Raw genomic sequence first — 18571 nt, forward strand, 5'->3', positions numbered from 1 at the left:
GCACATGGATCGATTTGATTCGAAAATCCAACCCGGGATATGTCGGTGTTCCCAAGATAGACGTTGCAAACTAATAGTAGTAGTAGCCCGCTTTTGCATATACGTGCAGCTGCAGTGCTATTCATATTATGTTTGTGCTCTCAATTGAAATTCATCAGCAGCGTATACGCCCAATAGCTATCACTCAGATCCAACATGTACATATATTTGCATCAGCAAGTTGGCATTTTTTATACTACAACATGCAACAGCTTGATGTAGCGTGGTGGTCATGCACCAGAGGAGCAAAAGAAAACTTGCGCCCAATGACGATACTCCGACTCACCATCTCCACATGACATTTTGTGAAAGAAAAGATGACAATGGAACGACAAAGAGGCTGATTTTCAGGCCGCATCCCAAGTTACAATGATGAACCTTTTGGCTTATCGAAGAAGGACCATGTCTGTGCTTATGCACAGCTATTTACAAGCATGCTTTTCATAGAGGGAGGAAACTTTTTATTAAATCGAACCATTTGAATCTTTCTTGACAATACAGATCCGCGTGAATTTCACTGGCCGGTAGATCATCAAACGAGCCTATGATCCCTGTCACGCAAAAGGGCTCTTTTAATAATGCAACGTACCGCTCGTTGTTGTATCGGCGACCGTAGTGCAGTAATGTTTATATTGCTTCCTCTTTTTTCTGGTGCTGATGACATCCTAAGCGCCCGGCCGCATTTGTTGTGTTGCAACGCATGAAAAACGATATCTATAATAATAACAAACGTGCATATATTACCACAAACAACCATGCACACAATCAATGGAGTCATCAGGTTGAACAAGAACAACCCCACCTTTCTTTTTCTTTTATCGATGGAAGTGTATACGTCGATGGTGTCATTGTCTGCTATTGTGATTCAAAATCATGAGCTGATGATGATGATAGTGGTTGGCATTTAGGAAACGGCCATGGTGCATATCATTGATGGCTGGCTGATGACTTGACAAATTGGGTAATAGCATATGGCAAGGGGTTCATTGGTCTTCTTAAATAGTGCCTTGCATGTTCTATAGAACACATCCCCACCACACCCCGTAATAAAAGCGATGCTGCTGCTAGTATAGTAGTAGTAGTAGAGATTACATCTTGGCAAACCCAAATTGTATGACATCATGTCAACCAAAAACTAAGAATCCCGCACACTTTGTGCTACGCATATGCAAATCGAGTTTTTATATAAAATGGAGTGGTCTAAATTGAGTGTGGAATGAATTATTATTGTGGGAGGTGCATGGCATATAAGCTACTACTAAACAATGTCTGTGCGAGCAACCCCTCCCAATTAAAACAGAGAAAAGAGAACAAGAAAGAGATCGGGTATTATAAAAAAGATGCCCCTGACGTATTACAATGAGTAAAGTTGATATAACCATCTCCTCCCTCCTCTCTCTCGATGCCTCTCATTACAAGATGCTCCGCTTGAACATTGTTTGACACGCGCTCATTGCCGTTATACTGCATGAAACGCAGCTCCAAGCTCCAATGGCGATGCCAGAGTCACATGGTAGGACATAATCCAGATTTGGGTTTGTCATTTTCTCTCTCTCGCTCTCTTCTCTTTTACATTTCCTTTCTCTCTCTCTCTTTTTTGGTCGTCCTCTGGACGCAACATGTCTATTATCCAATATGCACTCGTCTTGGTTTTATTTGTCCTTGTTCTACGTTTGATTCGCTGGATCGTAGCGTTGCGTTTCCATTTGCAGTTTCGTCGCGTTGGTTTCTTCTCCATCACCGGCATTCGATATCATCAACCAAGCAACATTGACAACACCAACGCATGGTCGATTGCTGTTGGCAAAATCAAGACACGTCTTAAACGCCCGGCATGCGCCACATCCACAGCTTGGATAACCATTCATCTTTCCGACATTGAGCTATCGTTGAGCGATCTAGGTGCATTGCGAGCAGCAGGACAAAAAGGACGAGGAGGACTACAACAGACGCCTAGCAACAGTTTCAATCGTCGACTATCGAGTGTTGGGGATCAGATTGGAAGGATACCATGGTGGTATTCGATATCGTTGGTGAAGCATGTGTTAAAGTTCATGTCTGCACTTCCAGCACAATTGATGATGGCAGGATTAGCCAACTATGTGGATGTACGAATCGATCGATTACGAGTATCATTGGATCATGTGGGCGTCTTGGAGATGGAACGCCTCGATTTCAGTTCAATCATGTTTGCTGCTGTTTCAAGAGTGCCTTTGCATCGGCCATCAAGGATAACACCAACAACATGGATGGATGCCGTACAACACCATTTCACATCCGACTCTGACAACAATAGCAGTAGCAGCAGTAGCAATCATCATCATTTCCATGCCAGACGACAACGCCATTCACTTAAACGAGCCGAGCATCTCTTCAAGGAGAAGTTTTTCGAGATCACAGTCCAAATGGGCCACGTGGGTTTCCATCCAGCAAATGGAACGACGACCAACGACATTTTAAGTCTGCCGAAGGGAAGCCGAGTTGCCATCTCATGCCACTTGTCAGCAGGTTGCGTCACACTTAAAGATGTGGATGTGAATATGCATGTTGATGCTATCCAGGTATGGATGAGTTGGGTGGAAAATAAAATATAGGGAGGGTTGCTAATAGGCTACTATTTAGCTACGACTGGATCAGGTTTCTCGTATCACACAAGCCATTCAATCGATTCGTCAACAAGCAAAACCATCACGGCAACAACAACAACGTCGTCAAGGAGGAGGAGGAGGTAGTGGTGGTGGCAACAAACTCACACGACTTGTACGCAACATGACAATCACCATATCAGACACAGCATTTACATATGAAACGCCACTCGGCTTGTATTCATCTATTCGATTACATACATTTATGATATCGGCAACAGTCGCAACGATGGTTGTTCAGGGTAGTGTGGAACACATTAAATGGTCCGTTTTCAACGACAAGCCTGAATCAGCTACTGAATACATTGAACCTCTCAAGATACCCCGCACTCGAATTTCAATGGCTATGGTGAATGGTCCATTAGTGAGCAATATACCAGCAACCATACCCGAAGATGGCGAGCAGCTCACTACTACCACCACCACAACAACAGCACCATCTTCGATGCTCAGGAACATGGCATTGGATCAATTGGTAGGCAACAAAAAGGGCAACAATACCAATGCAGCACGACGACGACGACATGTGGAAGCGAATGTTTCTTTCAAGGAGCCTAAGTTGACTGTGGATATGGACAAGATTGGACTATTGCGCGCCTTCCTCAGTGATCACAAGACATCATCATCATCATCAACAGAAGACACGAGACATGAGAAGAAGGGCACATGGATTCACAAAGAAAAACAATTTGACAACTTGCCCAATGTTTCATTATCAATACAACTGGAGCGGCCCTTGTTGGACTTTCGTCATTCAAAGGATGGTGGTCATGGACTTGTTAGCTGCGTGGATGTGACATTGGAGGTATCCGGTGGTTATGTTCCATTGACAAAATCAGTAACGTCACCACCGATATCTCCTCTTTGTGAAGAATTTGGCGTACGTAAGCGGCGACAACCCAAGCCATGGAGCAAGTTATTCAGAAAGAGTTGGAAACCGGAGCCTGAGGAAATAGCAGCAACAGCAACAGTGGATGAATGGATGTACCATGCGAGAGCAGGGATCAAGATTGAGCATTTAGCAGTACGTTGGGCACGTAGCTTGAATGCTGTTGCCAAGGAGCCAGCCTTGGTGACGGTTGAGCGTGGTGAATTGGGTGCACGTGTACAAATGGCAGCAAATGTAACGAAGGATGATGATTCAAAAGTGACATGGGCATGGGAGAAGCAGCACAACCAAGTCGAATTTTCGGTCCGTGCACCTGTGTTACATTTCGGCATACACAAACAGCGCGACCTTGCATTTTGGATCAATCAAATTCTCAATTCACTCAAATCACCCAAAATACAGCCACAACAACAACCACGACATACACCACCTATGGATCCAAGGATATTGAAGCACATCAAAGTATCAGTATTGGTAGCTGATCTTGCAATCATCTTGGTCAGCGTGGATAAGGGAATCAAAGGTCAACGTCCTGTACCGGATCAGCACATGGATAACGCACCAGAGCACGATATCGATTCGCAAATGACGGTGGGATTTGAATCACTTTCTTTGGGATTCAGTGGAACAGGTGTTGCCCGCCAGCATCGATTATCCGTCTCATCCGAAGATTCGCAAGAGTCATCTACTCATAATCGCTATGGCATGGTGCGTGGTTCGATCCAAAGCTTTACGGTGCGAAGCGGCTTCAGTCCAAGCGAAGATCACGATTATCATGGCGATCATTTGCTCTTTTGGAGTTCTCGTGTGAGCTTATCAGCTGATTTATTTATGGATGAGACATGTGCAGCTGTCTTGTCACCGGCAATGGTTGTCAAAAAGTGCGGCTTTCAGTATTCGATTCGTGAGCATTATGCAATCATCTTGGCATTATACGACTTTATGGATTTGAAACGACACGTTTTTTCGACAACACAACAAAAGACAACAACACCGGGAAGACGCCCTAGGGTCAAGGTGGAAAAGGCCCAGTTGCAGATCAATCGAGGAGACGTTGCTCTTTCATTACCCAACAAGACCAAGTTGTATTGGCGTATGGATGGTCTACGTACAGAGATCAAAATGCATGGCAATGATGATGATGATGAGGAGGAGGATCGACAACAGCAGCAGCAGCAGCAGCCTACGCTCAGCATTCGTAACATTACACTTTATGGTGAAACGCCCAAGCAAAAAGGCAAGTGGGATCAATTATTGGAGCTGGACAATGTTTCTTTTGAGCTCATCAAGTCGAGGGATAAGAAAACATTCCAATTTGTCATGTCCAAATTGATGCTACGTGTCCCCTATCAATATGTGGTTGCCAATGTGGTCGACAATACGGTCAGCTTTATCAAGGCTCTCAAAGCCATGCATGGACGATTCTCCAATACCAAGCCATTCACCTACCTTGGGCCTTCATTGTCACCTGGTCCACGTGCACTGCCAACCATTATCTTAAAGTGTGATGCGTTTCGATTGCATTTTGATGATGATCCTTTCGAGATACGACTACGCATGATTTGGCGTACCGGATTGGCTGAGCAGCAATCAAGGCTTGCTTTGCAGGAAGCGTTTCAAGCCAAGGCACAGACGATCATGCAGGAGGCATCATCACCCAAAGATACCGCCAACATGAACACCGCCGCCACCGCCACCGCCACCGCCAACAACGCACCTAGTAGCGGACGTCGAGCTATGGACAATGAGCAAGCACGTAGCAAGTTTTTGGGCAGTGGAATGAAAAAGAGTGGATCAAGTTCTGGACGTGACGATGATGCAGCTAGCAGCACAGCTACGGATGATGACAATGATTCTGCCAATGTGCGTGTGAAAGAAGCATGGCATGGGTTGCAAGAGATTCATTCCAATTCCTGGATCAAACATATCAATGAGGCTATGCATAAGGAGGAATCAGAGCACGAGTCCATTCGCTTATCCGATTATCGACATGCTTGTATGATGGGTGGATTGGATGATTTGTACGATGAACAACAGCATGATGAGGAATCCATCGCCAGCCTATTTTGTATCCAGACCATGCCTATTCCACCGCATCCACCCTTATTTGATTTCACCATCATGAACATGTCTTTTACCATGAGGCAGCCTGATTTCCCATTGGATGAGACGCGTCAATTTGTGCATGAAAACGGCAAAGGCATTCCTATTGATACAAAGTTTTCCACACTGGTTCCCTTCCATTTGGATTGGTGTGCGGGTGAGACATGGGCCCAAATTCGCGATTATCCATTGCCGGTCTTGTTGGTACCACCTCCTACAGGCCATTGTGAAGTTGTTGGCGATGAGCAACCTCCCGTATCATGGTCATTGTCGGGTGACTACGTGTTGGGTGATGAGCTAGGCCATTTGGATGCTACACGACGCATTAATATACCCATTGTTGTTGCCGAGGATACCCTTTCCTATTCCATGGATATTGCACGCACCAGCACACCAGCCAAATTTTATTCGATTGTCAACATTGATGTGCACACCCAAGACATGTCAAGCATTTCATGGTCGGTGCCATATCAACCTGCCATCCAAGATGTGTCAAGAGTGCTTGATTCGTTCACACGACCTCCTGTGGATCCATCACCCAAAGTCGGTTTTTGGGACAAGATTCGATTACTCATCCACACACGTGCCAAGATCTCTTTTGTTGGTGGTGGTGACTTTGCGTTCTTAATGAAGGGTACACGTGATCCCTATGATACCAGTGAACGTGGTTATGGCCTAGCCAAGGTGTGGAGCAATGATGTGGCATGGTTGATCAATCACGACAATCCTGATCGCGAGGTGTTACAAATTATCAGTCGAGATTATGCATTTGGCGTGCCTGATTTGGATTATGGCGGTTACACAGCGACCTATATTTTGCCGGGTATCAATGCCAAAGATGATCAGCAACAAAATCATGATACGCACGACAAGAATGCATGTGCACCCAAGCGAACGAGGACATTGACATCATTGCTTAATGCTACGCGATCGGATCCGAGATTTGTCAAAGTGGCGCTCAAGCTTTCGGATGGCATTCGTATGGGTATTGGATTTCATCTTGAAAGGATGTGTGGTTGGGGATGCGAGAATTGCAAAGATGGTGGATCAACTCGACGTATCTCTATCAACCCACGTCTCGACACGACTCGATGCCGCTTTTTGCATTTCAAGCCCCATTATGGAGTCCGTTTCAAGACACCACAAGCAGTGAAAGCATTACCCGATCATGGCGAGGTATGGATAGGATTCATTATGGTTGACAAAGGAAGATCACTCACTCATTGTTTAATGTAATTTACAGGGCTATGATGCATACGAAGGATTTCGATCACACTTTATTCACATTTCGATCAGCATCATCAAGTTATCATCTGAAAAGAATGAAAAGATCGACATCTCCACGGCCAATCTCAATTCGATGCATCTCTCACCAGGCTTTATGGATCATTTTGTCACGTGGTTCCGATTATTTGGCGGTGCTATGGGCTATCCAATGCGTAATGGTCCACTCTTTCCACGCAGCGACCCACGGCCCACCAAAAAGTTTGGCAAGCATATGACGAGTATGAAGTACAAGGTGATGCTTCATCCATTGGTGATTGGATACTTTTACAAGGATGAATTTACGAGCGATGATAACAAGCATGTTGAAGAGACGGGTGATTCTGTTGGACTCAAAGGTGTCGTGGCTGGCTTCGATGTGGACATTCATCAGCGACGTGAGATTATTGATGTGACCAACCACAAACTTGACAGCAAAAGACTCAAGGCCAACTGGCCAGTGCATGAAGCGGAGATTCATTTGAAGAGCATTGATCTACGTGCCGTCAGGGCAAGATTTACTGGGACTTCTGCTACTACTACTACTACTACTACAGCTACGAATGGTCCTGGAAGTATCAACAGTGGTAGTGGTGGTGGAGGTGATGCCGGCACCATTGGAAGTAGTGCACCACCCTCTATCAACATCACGCATCGTTCAAGCGATTCCATGAGCGACAGCAGCGTGGATCCAGATCTCATGGACGGATTGGATAAGCGAGCCAATGAGGACAATGAGCCATCCGATTGGGCTGATCCTGATGACTATATCGAATTGCGAGTGACGGCTCCTACGACCCAACCCACTGTACAAGTCCTTCCTTTTGTCTATTCGCCACTCGTGTACTATCTCAAGCAAACCAATCGTGGTGGTCGTGACAAGTATCGCTATCTGAGAGATACACATAATTGCATTGTGGATACGGCTGGTGGTATGTATGAGCATAGGACAAAGAAAATAGGATACAATGACCAACGACCTTCATTGTATAGATACACGTGAAATCCAGATGGAGCTTTTGAAGCAACGTAGTCAAGACATTGATGTACAAATCCGCAAACATCAGGCTCGTCTCCATGTGGTTGAGAGCAAGTATTCCGAGACCGACGATGAAAGGTTCTTGGTAGAGGTATGTAAATTGTAAAGGTTGATTTAGCATGCATTTTAACGCGTTTCTTTATTAGTCACAATCCATTGTGGAGAAGACTGAGGTGTTATTTGAAAAGCGCAATCAGCTACAGCGTTATCTTAAGCAACTCTCGACACAAACGATGCCGAATGTCTCTGATACCAGCAGCACGTCTGACAACAGCACCACCTATTCCACATCAACCGTATTTTGCAAGGATTCAGTTGCCCGATGGGAGGAATTGATGGGTTATTTCAAGCAACGCTGTATTGTCCACAATCCACAAATCATTTGGAACAACTCAGTCCGCAACATCATCTATCATTTCCTCGATCTTCAAGCGCATCGACGTGCATTGACGTATTATGGCTCTATGCGTGCTGTCAAGTTTTTGAGAGATCTCACTGAAGCAACACAAAAGCAGCGAAGATGGAAACCTGATACGGTTGTGGTGGATGATGATGGCGATGGCAACGGCGGAAGTATGCCACATGAGCTATTGGAGAAGCTTCTTTCCGAACAATACACCAAGCTTGTGGCAACCAATGAGACCGAGGATGGCACCGATACAGGTCGTGCACCCGACAATGATATGCCTGCATCAGGTGGCAGTATTGATGTGAATGATCCAGTCTATCAAAAGAACAGTGTCCCTGAAGGATACAGCATCAAGAGCAGTTATTTGGTGGATCTTATTCATCCTCAAGTCAGCTTGCAGAGCGATCGTGATCCCGATAGCTTGGTGCTCATGTCCAACGAGCGTATGCAAGTGAAAGGATTTGCTATCACCGATGTCAATGACCCTGATGAGGAAATGGATCTTGTAAAGGACCGTACGATTGTCAGCGTGGAGAATTCACAATTCTTTGTGGCGAAAAAGGAACGATTTGACAGCGTGGATCTACTTCTTGACAACCATTATGGTGCTAAGCAAAGCGATCGATGGCTAGCATGGATTCCACCAGAGATGTTGATTGATTATGTCAAGCGCACGGACAAATTCCAGCGAGTCGGTTTTCGATTGGCAGCTTCGATCCAATACGACAAGTATAATCAGCTTCGATTCAAGACGCATCCAACATCCTTTGCAAGAATTCATCCATTTGAAGATCGTTGTGATTCAGTGCATCTCAGCTTCCCCGAATTGACATTGACAGTCAACTCGCAGCAGTACAATGCTATTTACGAGGTGGTGACGGATTTATTGTTGTACAAGGAACCAGCCAAGAAAGAACGCCTTGATCGATTGCGTGAAATTATGATGGCAGCGGATCGCAATAGCCTACACGAGACAACAGAGCGTATTGCAAGACATCAAGATCACGTGCGTCAACTTGTTTACATGTACACCCAATATCGACAACGTCTACCGCATCTTGATCAAGGACGTATTGAAGAATTTCGATCCATTCGAGCGGCTATGCGTGAACAAATGGAAGAGTTGTATTTGGGTATGGAGGCTATCAAGCTTACACAACAACGCAGCCAACGTGGCAAGAATTATCATGAGCCCAAGACGAATCTCAAGTTTGTGTTTTCTGCCGAGAAGATTGTATGGAAGATGATGCTTGATCAGGACAAGCCATTATGCGAGTGGAATCTTACCAACACCATGTACATGCTTATCAACCGAGAAGATCGTTCCAGCAGCAATACGGTGGAAGTCGAAATGTTGCATATCAAGAATACCACGTCATCTCCAGTGTTTACTGATGTGATTGCACCGTACTATGGAAACAACAAAAAGGCACCTGATTTCTCACGCAACAAGATGCTTCGTGGCTATCTCGCTGATTTGCCACCCGTTGGTGGTATTCCCGTGATACAACATTTGGAGATCAACTTGTGTCCATTGAGGTTGCAAATCACCTATGAACTTGGCAAGGCGTTGGCATCTTTCTTATTCCCAGTCGAACGACGCAAATCAGCAGGCAATACCACATCCAACAGCAATGACAAGTCGCCTGTGTCTCCTGTGACAGCAGCGGCGGCAACGGCTCTTGAGAATGAATCAGGCATGCAGGTTTCAGCTTCCACCGGTGACATGTTTTTGGCAGCTTCAGGCTTGGAAGATTTCCAACAAAGTGCACCCGCTTTACTTGAGAATAACAACAACAACGGCAATGCTAGTACAGCTGCAAGCGAGTCGACCTCTGCACCAACATCCATGAAAAAGGGTCTCAAGCAAGCCAAGCGTAAACGAGCAAAAAAGGCAGCAGTGGATGATTTATCGGTCATGAAGAAGCGTGCATCTAGCAACAGAGCCTTTTTGCTAGTCAAGATCCCAGGCACTCGACATTGCTTGAGTTATCAGGTAAACATTCTATTATTTATTCATTGAAAACGCCATGTCTCTTACATTCTTCCTTTATTGTATTCAGGGTCCCAAAGAGAAGAACATTGAGGATTTACGTGATTTTACTTTCCAGCAGCCTACTCTTGAATACAGCAATGAGACGTGGTCATGGTATGAGTTGCTTGCCACCGTTAAAAGAGGTATGTGTATGTATACATTGTGCGAGGACTTCATGCCAACATGTGTGTAATACAGATTTCATGCGAGCTGCATTGTTACACAACAGCACAGCCTTGTTGAAAGAAAAGCTCACGATTCGCCGACATCATACAAAAGAACAACCACCTCACAAGATGACTGAATCGGGTATCTCGACGCAGAGTACACCTTCCGATATGTTTGGGGATGCCGATACACGTATCTATGGCGACAGTGATAATGAGTCAAGTGATAGCACGCAGGATGAATTGGAAGAAGGTGAATTGGATCATGATGCTATATCGCTTCGGTCAGTGAGTTTGTATGATCAAGATGCAGCCGAGTCAACAACAGCACCCTCCACATCATCACATACACCATCACGACGTTTTATACCCTGGTCTCTAAAGTAGGTTTCTCTATGGATGGGTGGATGTATGAACACGTTTGCTCACAATCAATTCTTTTTTTTGTAGATCTCGCAAACGTCAAACCTCCGATCAATCACACGACCATGAACAACAACAACAACATCATCATCATCCAAGAGACAAGCGCCATAGCGTTGATAGCATTGAACTTCGAGGGGAAACATCCACAGCACTCGATGAAGAATTGACTACCAAAGGACGTATGCTTCTTGGCAAAAAGTACAATGGACCCATTTATGCATTCGCAGCTGGCCCAAGTAAACCTCCCAGCAAAGGACGCAAAGTCAAAGTCAATGGAGGCATAGACTAGTTGTTGCATGCAGCTTAGTAGTACCAGTGTAGTTGTAGATAATCCATTCCAGAATAAAGCATCATTCGATAACACAAAAGAGGTCAAAGCTTAACGAGGTATATTAAAGATCTGCTTTATAAACAAAGAACTCTGATCACAAGTATCATCATCACACATTATTGTTAGAGAAGGTCGTGTATTGAATGCATTAATATGAAAAAGCAAGTATGATAGGATGACTAGAAAGAGGCGCGCGTATGATGGTCATTAATTGGGAACGGTGAAAGCACGATAAAACTCTAGACCGGTATCTTCAGCAGTTGCCGAGATGGAGACATTGGCACCCACGAAATAGACGTATCCATCTTTGAGGTCGAATTGAGAATTGTCGGCTTCTAATTTACCAGCACCACGAGTGACGATGAGGATGCTTGGGCCTGAAATGGGTTCATGCGTTTCAGCTTGTCCTTCTGCAAGTCGCGTCAACACCACTGAGAATTCATCGATGGGTGGGTCGTACAAGAGTGAATGAAGACCAAAGCTTTCCCCCTTCATCTTTTGTGATTCTGCTGATCCATATCGATAAGTGAGCATATCCACCAACACGGCCACATCCTTGAACTTTGGTGTTAAACCAGCACGCACCACATTGTCACTAGCAGCCATACATTCCACACAATCTAAAATGATCCTCCTTGTCAATAAAACAGCTTTATCCTTATTCCCCATCCATACATACCTCCAGACAAATAAGCATGGGGTTCATTAGCACCCAAGAACATGGCTTGACCAGGCTCCATGGTAACATAGTTCATCACGAGCATTGAAAAGACGCCAATGTCACCACCAGGGTACTGTTGATCCAAACGCAACACAAGTTCATCCACCACGGTCTTTTCATTCTTGCCTCTTAAACGCTCGGTAAGGTGTGCTAGTTGTTCCTTGACCTTGTCAGCGGAGCTATTCATGATGGCAGCAAACACATCCTTGAGCACAGCCTTGTTTTGATCTTGATTCTCTTGCTTGATGGTATTCTTAAATTGCTGCACCTTCTCATCGCCCACCAAAGCTGCCAATTCGGGGTATGTGTCAAGATGTTCAGCAATCTCATTCAGGGGCCGGAAGCCGCATAACGCTTCAAACGGGGTAAGAGCAATTGCCATTTCGGGCTAAACAACGCGTCCAAAAACATAACAGGCATTATATTAGTTCGATTGGTTCCATATTCCCTCACTCACTCGTTCCATCCAATATTATTACCTTGTGATTGGGATCCTATGTTGAGTGTAATCACGCGACAAGAATTAGAATAAATCATGCCACTCCAAATGTATAGTTTTACCTACCTTGTAAATGTTGGGGAACTCGCTATGAAGACGTGCACCTAGCGCCTTATCAGGATGTGCCTGAATAGACAATGCTTTGCGAATAGATAAAATCTTGAATAAAAAGGGAAGGTCACCGTTGTACTGGTTGTAGATTGTCTCGGTACTCAATTCTGAATGAGCTTGAATGAGATCCTTGAGTGGCGTGCGAGTGTCATCCATGACAACGGATGGTGCATTGGGATGAGTGCCCATCCATAGTTCAGCATAAGGCTTGGCGGGATCCACGTCGACGCCAGACTGCTTTGCATAGTGTGCAACCTTGGAAACGTCACCAAGCTTTCCCCAGTCATAGGATTGTGTTTTGGCTTCAAGACGATATACGGCGGGTTGCTGAGTCATATCAAAAGTAACGAAATGGAAGAGAAAAAGAGAACCAACAAGAACGTGTAGAAAAGGTAAAGGCGGGAAAGAGAGGGAAATGAGATCTACACCCGCATATTTATATGCACTATTTAGGGAAAGGTCCATTCAACCTCTCCCGCGGGATTCATTTTTTCCCGTTCAGCATACCGACATCCCTTGCCTACTCGTATGATGATGATGTTTACTTGATAGATTATGTAATCAGGTGCATCCAGCCACTTTATAATAATCACCTTGGCGAGAAACATGTACGAATAAAGACTCTTTAGTGATACAACATCATCAAACTTGGAATTACATAGTCGATTGTGGTGGGTGGTACTAATAGACCGGTTTCTCGGATGGCAAGTTCTGATATCGATGACTTAACACGTCGGCAGGTAACCCCCTTTAGCCAATTTTTTCAGTATCCGATAGCCTAGAGCAAAGTTCGAATGGTTGTTGCCTATCCAACAATAATCTTCATTCAAGCGACCCGGGTATTGTTGATATAAAGAAAAGACCCTTGATGATAACCAATTGCCTGCTGGCTTGTTGCTTATAAATAGGATCCATCATCAGCTTGTCGCTTTCCTCATTTTGATATAGCACGTTGCATGTTCTTTGAGTACGATCTATGAGAAATTGGGACGCGATTCCATTGCCGCTATCAAGATCCATCTTCTTCAGCTGACTGAGCATTGATCATAATGATTATGATTTCCCAAGTTGGAACCAGGTGATTGAAGCATTTTACTGCAATGCAGCAAATGATGGTCAATCCGCTCAAAATGGAACTAATCCATCAATTGTGGTCAAAGAGTTCCCTTAGAAACCTTCAGTAGTGGTATTAAAGACGACATTATTCGCTTTGCATTGAAACACACGCGACAAGATGAATATAAATGAGTTGTGTTGGGATGGATAGCATCATCAGCATGACTTTATATACGTTGTCTAATATGAAAATGAGCTACATTGGAATCTAGGAGCACTTGATCACCGGCAAAGATCTCATGGTGGGTTGGTGTCTTTTATTCCCAATGCCAATGCTTGCGGGAATTGAATCGATAAGCTGTGGTATGTATGCTGCTGCTGCTCGCCTTGTTCTCCAAAGAACCTTTTCGTAACCTCCTCCTTCTTGTCACCCGTTCACAGCTCTCGTTTTCCTGCATGGATATCAAGAACTGGTTGCAGACCGTCTTACAATCGGTACGTTGTGCGTCGAGATAAACCTTGTCTTTGGAGTGCTAACAATGCGTATAGTACAAAGAGCCGGATCGAACCTTTCGAGATGTCGATGCCGTTTTGGAAATGTACTCGTCCTTGAAGCCAAAGATGGACACCTATAGTAAGCATTGAGATAAACGTATAGATTGTGAGCGTCGATTGTATTGACAAGCATTTGAAACCAATAGCGTACAACGATGGCCATACGCAACTACTACTTTGTGTACACGGCACGGTTCCAATCACCTATCGATCGATACCATACTATATTCCAGTAGCCTTTTGGATTCCAAGCGAGTACCCACGAAGCCCGCCTATGCCTTATGTTAAACCGACATCCAACATGCTTGTACGCGAAGGGAAACACGTTGACAAGAGTGGTTTATGCTATCATCCTTATCGATCCTCTTGGAAGGAGAATCCGAATGTGAGTATCTATCTCGATCATGATGGGTATCAAGCTGTTATTGACAAGGGATGATGGGTGGGGGATCGGATTGATTATAGAAGCACAATCTATTAGAGCTGGTTGCTATCCTTCAACAAGTGTTCGCTCAGGAACCACCTGTATACAGCGTTGTCCCATCAGCCGCCACCGCCGCCGCCACAACTGGAAGTCCTATGTTATCTCATCCACCACCCTCCATTCCTGCCAAAGTGAATGATAATCGACATTCGTTGCCAAACAATACACCACCACAACCACCATCACAACCACCCGCCATGCCTCCACCGCCACCACAACCACCACATCCCGTTTCATCCACCTCAACACCTTATTCACCTTCAACAACTACTTCGGATTCTCCAACATCCAGGTGGCCTTCAGGTGATGGCACAGCGTATTACAATATCCAACAAGGTCTTGCCGTAAGTAAGATGGTGGCATGGAAATGGGTAACCCTCAGGAGGATAACAAGTTGGGAATTATTAGGCCATGAGTTTGAGTCCACAAGGATACACATCATCGACACCACCACCCATGCCGACATCCACAAGCAGTACAAGTGCCATTCATAAACCAGCCTCATTACCAGCTTTATCACCCGCACTTGCCAATAGTAGTATTACAACAACTACATCAGCAGCAATGAACAATAGTACACCCGCCACATCAGCAGCACCTGGTGCAGCCACACCACCACCTCGCCAAGCCTTGCCAAGAACAACCCCCGAAAGTCGGGAGCGTGATTTACAGGATCGATTGTATAGAAAAGTGGCGGAGAGGATGCAGGCATTCAATATGGCAGTATCAGGCGAAATGGATAAGTTATTGGTCATCAATCGACAACTCAATGATGGCGAAAACGAAATCAGGCACGAGCAACAAACACTCACAGACATGCTGCGTCGTTTACAAGATAACATCCACGTCCTCAAATCAAGGGATCATGAAATTCAAGAGATCACTGATACCGTCAATGCCATGCCCGATATGGCGGTCGATGAGGCACTTTGCGGGACTACCATCGTTTATAATCAGTACGTAGAGGAGATGTGTATGTATTTGGAATATGCGATTCATCTTGTTTTTTGATCTAGGTTATTTGATTTGGTGGCGGATGACAATGCTATTGTGGATACGATTTATTATCTTGGCAAAGCGCTTAATTCGGAAAGGATCGATTTGGTCACCTTTATGAAGGTATAACAAGGACGCTCAGTGTGTTTGAAAAAAGCTAATCTATGTGTGTATCCTACACTAGTTAACGCGGACATTAGCACGTGAGCAATTTATGAAGCGGGCCTTGATGAAGAAGATTGGAGATGCACTTAAACCCCCATCCAGTGAGACATTACCACCATCATCCTAATACACATACTATTCGGCTCTTTTTTTTTGCTGTTCAATTTGTTGGAGTGAATGACAATGGCCATACAACACGTGTTGTTCAAAAAGATATTTATGCATGAGCATGCCTTGTGAGAAATCTCCGTAACGTACTTACCGATACACACACACACCTATGGATCTAAGGAGGCTTTTGCAATGCATAATGTCGTCAATCTCTCTTTGATTCATTCTCTCTCACTCTCACTTTCCCCTCTCCTTTGCTGTCATATATACCCACTTGGGGAGTAAACTACGCGCGCAATGCATCGGAGCATCTAAATGTGTGTGCGTATATGGATCCCCACTTTACAAGCTCGCTCTTTCTCTCTCCTTGGATGATGCATTAAATATATTTTCTCATTTTATACTCTCACGCCTTGATCTCTCTTTTGATACTCCATCTCAACACCTTGTCGACCCAAAGATGAGGAAACTGCAGCAGTAACGAAAATGCACGCCAGTCTCAATTGCAATATAGGAGAAACAGCCGTACGTATATGAATGGATTCGGAACAAAGAGACCACACCACCACCCTTTGGTATGCATATCGTGATGTACACCCTTTGTGATTATGTGCAAAAGGCCTAGCATGTTGCGAAAAATAGATCGCTTCATCCCTGGGATCGATGCCAATCCATGCACATACATAAACAGGCGGAGAGAAGATACAAATAGATACATAAAACTATGCTCATTATCATACTCACCTCCTTGTCAGCATCACCATCACCACCACTACCACGATCACGCGTTCTTTGTCTTTATCGCTCTCTTACATACAAACCCCCACTCCCCTTGTATCCCCTTTTTTTGCTTTCCTTTTCTCTCTCCCCCACTACCCCTCTTTCTCTCTCTCTCCACATAACTTTGACTTTGCAACATGTCTTTTTTTCATCTTTTTATATAATGGTTTTCGAGATTACAGCTTACGTAAATGATAGTGAATACGTTTGTTGTGAAAGTAGACAAAAAGGGGAATCAATGGTGTCCTGGTTTAAAGAGGAAGGGGGTGAAGAGAGAGAAAGAAAGAGAATGTATGCGCTGCATGAAATGCGTGATGTATGCCAGTATGATTTGGATCGTGCAAAATGAAATGTGTGTATATTAGTGTTATAGCTAATGTAAAGAAAAAAGGCAAAATGATGAAGCGTGGTGAATGAAAATGTCATGATGAGGGAACAAGTGCGTTGAATGTGCGTGATTGAGTGAGAGAGATGAGTAGGTTAAGGATTATGATGACTTGAAAATCAAATGATTAGGCCGCTCATTTTCGTTTCTCTTGCAATGAAAATGATGGCATAGATTGCTACTGACGTTGATGAATGAAACGATAAAGAGCGTTATCATTTGCTTGCACGATATCCAAATCATATATATATATGCATACAGCAACACAAGGCATGTCCCTTTCTTCACCCCTTGAATTTTCATAACATCAATAAAAGGGATGCGTTGCATGATAATGGTGGTGGTCGTAGTGTCGATATGATGATAACGCGTGAGGATGGTAATGGTTGGGAGGAGATGGCGGTGGTTGTGCAATAGCAGCATGGATGTGTCGTGGTTTGCGGATGTACATGTTTTTAATGCTGTCAAAGCACCAGCAACGAGTGCAGTGTTCACCAGCACTTAGAAATCGATTACATGTTGCACAACGTTGGTGGCAGTCGGCACAAAACCAGTCGGACGAAAGCACCTTGTCGCAGGATCCGCAAATGACCTTGCCGTCGTTAGGATCATCATGCTGTGGCTGTTGCACGGGTGAAGATGGTGGTGAGGGAAAAAGATCCATATTTGCAAAAAGGAAAGTATTGGGTGCGGATAAAAAGTGGTTGAGTTTGCAGGTAGATGGATGAGAAAGAGAAAGAGTGGAGAGAAAGAGTGGGAAAGAAAGAGAGATTTCTTTTTCAAGTTGACAGAAAACAGCTGTATATTTATAGATGCGTAGGATGTGATGCGCACTTGCCATTGCTTCAGGGCGTCAAAATTTGTCAAGTTGGAAACCGAACCTTATTAAACAAGACCGACTCCCCCGATATACATGGCCATGACGAGCAACCAAGCAACCAGCAACATGCTGAGTGAAGCAAACGAACGATACAGGAAGGAAATATTGCATAGCCAACAGGTTGTATGCACCCAATGTGACACTGCGTTTTCCCCCCTCCCTTTTCACCCCCTCTCACTTACTCTCTTTTTCTCGCTCTCTCACTCCTCGTCGTCCTTTCTCCTCCATAGATCCCCTGTTCCCCTCTTGATTTTTATTTATTTTTCTACTGCTAACCCTCCCTTATTTCATGATCGCTTTGGCCTAGGCCTCCTTGTACAAGATCCACACACGTGGATCATCGGTGTGTGTGTGTGCTTCGTCATGATCGATCTAGAAAAAAACATTAATCCCGGATGATGATTCAACTCTTAGGATCATCACCACCATTTCCCTTATCACATTCTCCTCCTCATCATGTTTCATCCCGTTGTAATACATAT

At 44.5% G+C, this 18571-nt stretch overlaps 4 protein-coding genes across 4 annotated transcripts; 2 read left to right on the top strand and 2 right to left on the bottom strand.

The window, feature by feature from the left end:
• Positions 1 to 1658: 1658 nt before the first annotated feature.
• Positions 1659 to 11304, top strand: O0I10_006939 (uncharacterized protein; the record flags this gene model as incomplete). Its single annotated transcript, XM_058486962.1, has 8 exons — positions 1659 to 2600; positions 2662 to 6852; positions 6920 to 7871; positions 7933 to 8069; positions 8125 to 10383; positions 10451 to 10565; positions 10621 to 10972; positions 11040 to 11304. The coding sequence occupies 8 exons, from the start codon at positions 1659 to 1661 to the stop codon at positions 11302 to 11304; spliced, it is 9213 nt and encodes a 3070-aa protein (XP_058342297.1).
• Positions 11305 to 11553: 249 nt separating this feature from the next.
• On the bottom strand, positions 11554 to 13013 carry O0I10_006940 (mannose-6-phosphate isomerase, class I; the record flags this gene model as incomplete). The annotated part of the gene is made up of 4 exons (XM_058486963.1): positions 11554 to 11966; positions 12026 to 12455; positions 12547 to 12561; positions 12633 to 13013. The coding sequence occupies 4 exons, from the start codon at positions 13011 to 13013 to the stop codon at positions 11554 to 11556; spliced, it is 1239 nt and encodes a 412-aa protein (XP_058342298.1).
• A 1176-nt stretch (positions 13014 to 14189) lies between these two features.
• Positions 14190 to 16060, top strand: O0I10_006941 (uncharacterized protein; the record flags this gene model as incomplete). Its single annotated transcript, XM_058486964.1, has 7 exons — positions 14190 to 14228; positions 14283 to 14367; positions 14435 to 14673; positions 14754 to 15116; positions 15181 to 15728; positions 15789 to 15891; positions 15953 to 16060. The coding sequence occupies 7 exons, from the start codon at positions 14190 to 14192 to the stop codon at positions 16058 to 16060; spliced, it is 1485 nt and encodes a 494-aa protein (XP_058342299.1).
• Positions 16061 to 17516: 1456 nt separating this feature from the next.
• Positions 17517 to 17873, bottom strand: O0I10_006942 (uncharacterized protein; the record flags this gene model as incomplete). The annotated part of the gene is made up of 1 exon (XM_058486965.1): positions 17517 to 17873. The coding sequence occupies one exon, from the start codon at positions 17871 to 17873 to the stop codon at positions 17517 to 17519; it is 357 nt and encodes a 118-aa protein (XP_058342300.1).
• Positions 17874 to 18571: the final 698 nt, after the last annotated feature.

This window comes from Lichtheimia ornata (assembly GCF_029851405.1).
Source record: "Lichtheimia ornata isolate CBS 291.66 chromosome Unknown scaffold00032, whole genome shotgun sequence".
Lineage (NCBI taxonomy): Eukaryota > Fungi > Mucoromycota > Mucoromycetes > Mucorales > Lichtheimiaceae > Lichtheimia > Lichtheimia ornata.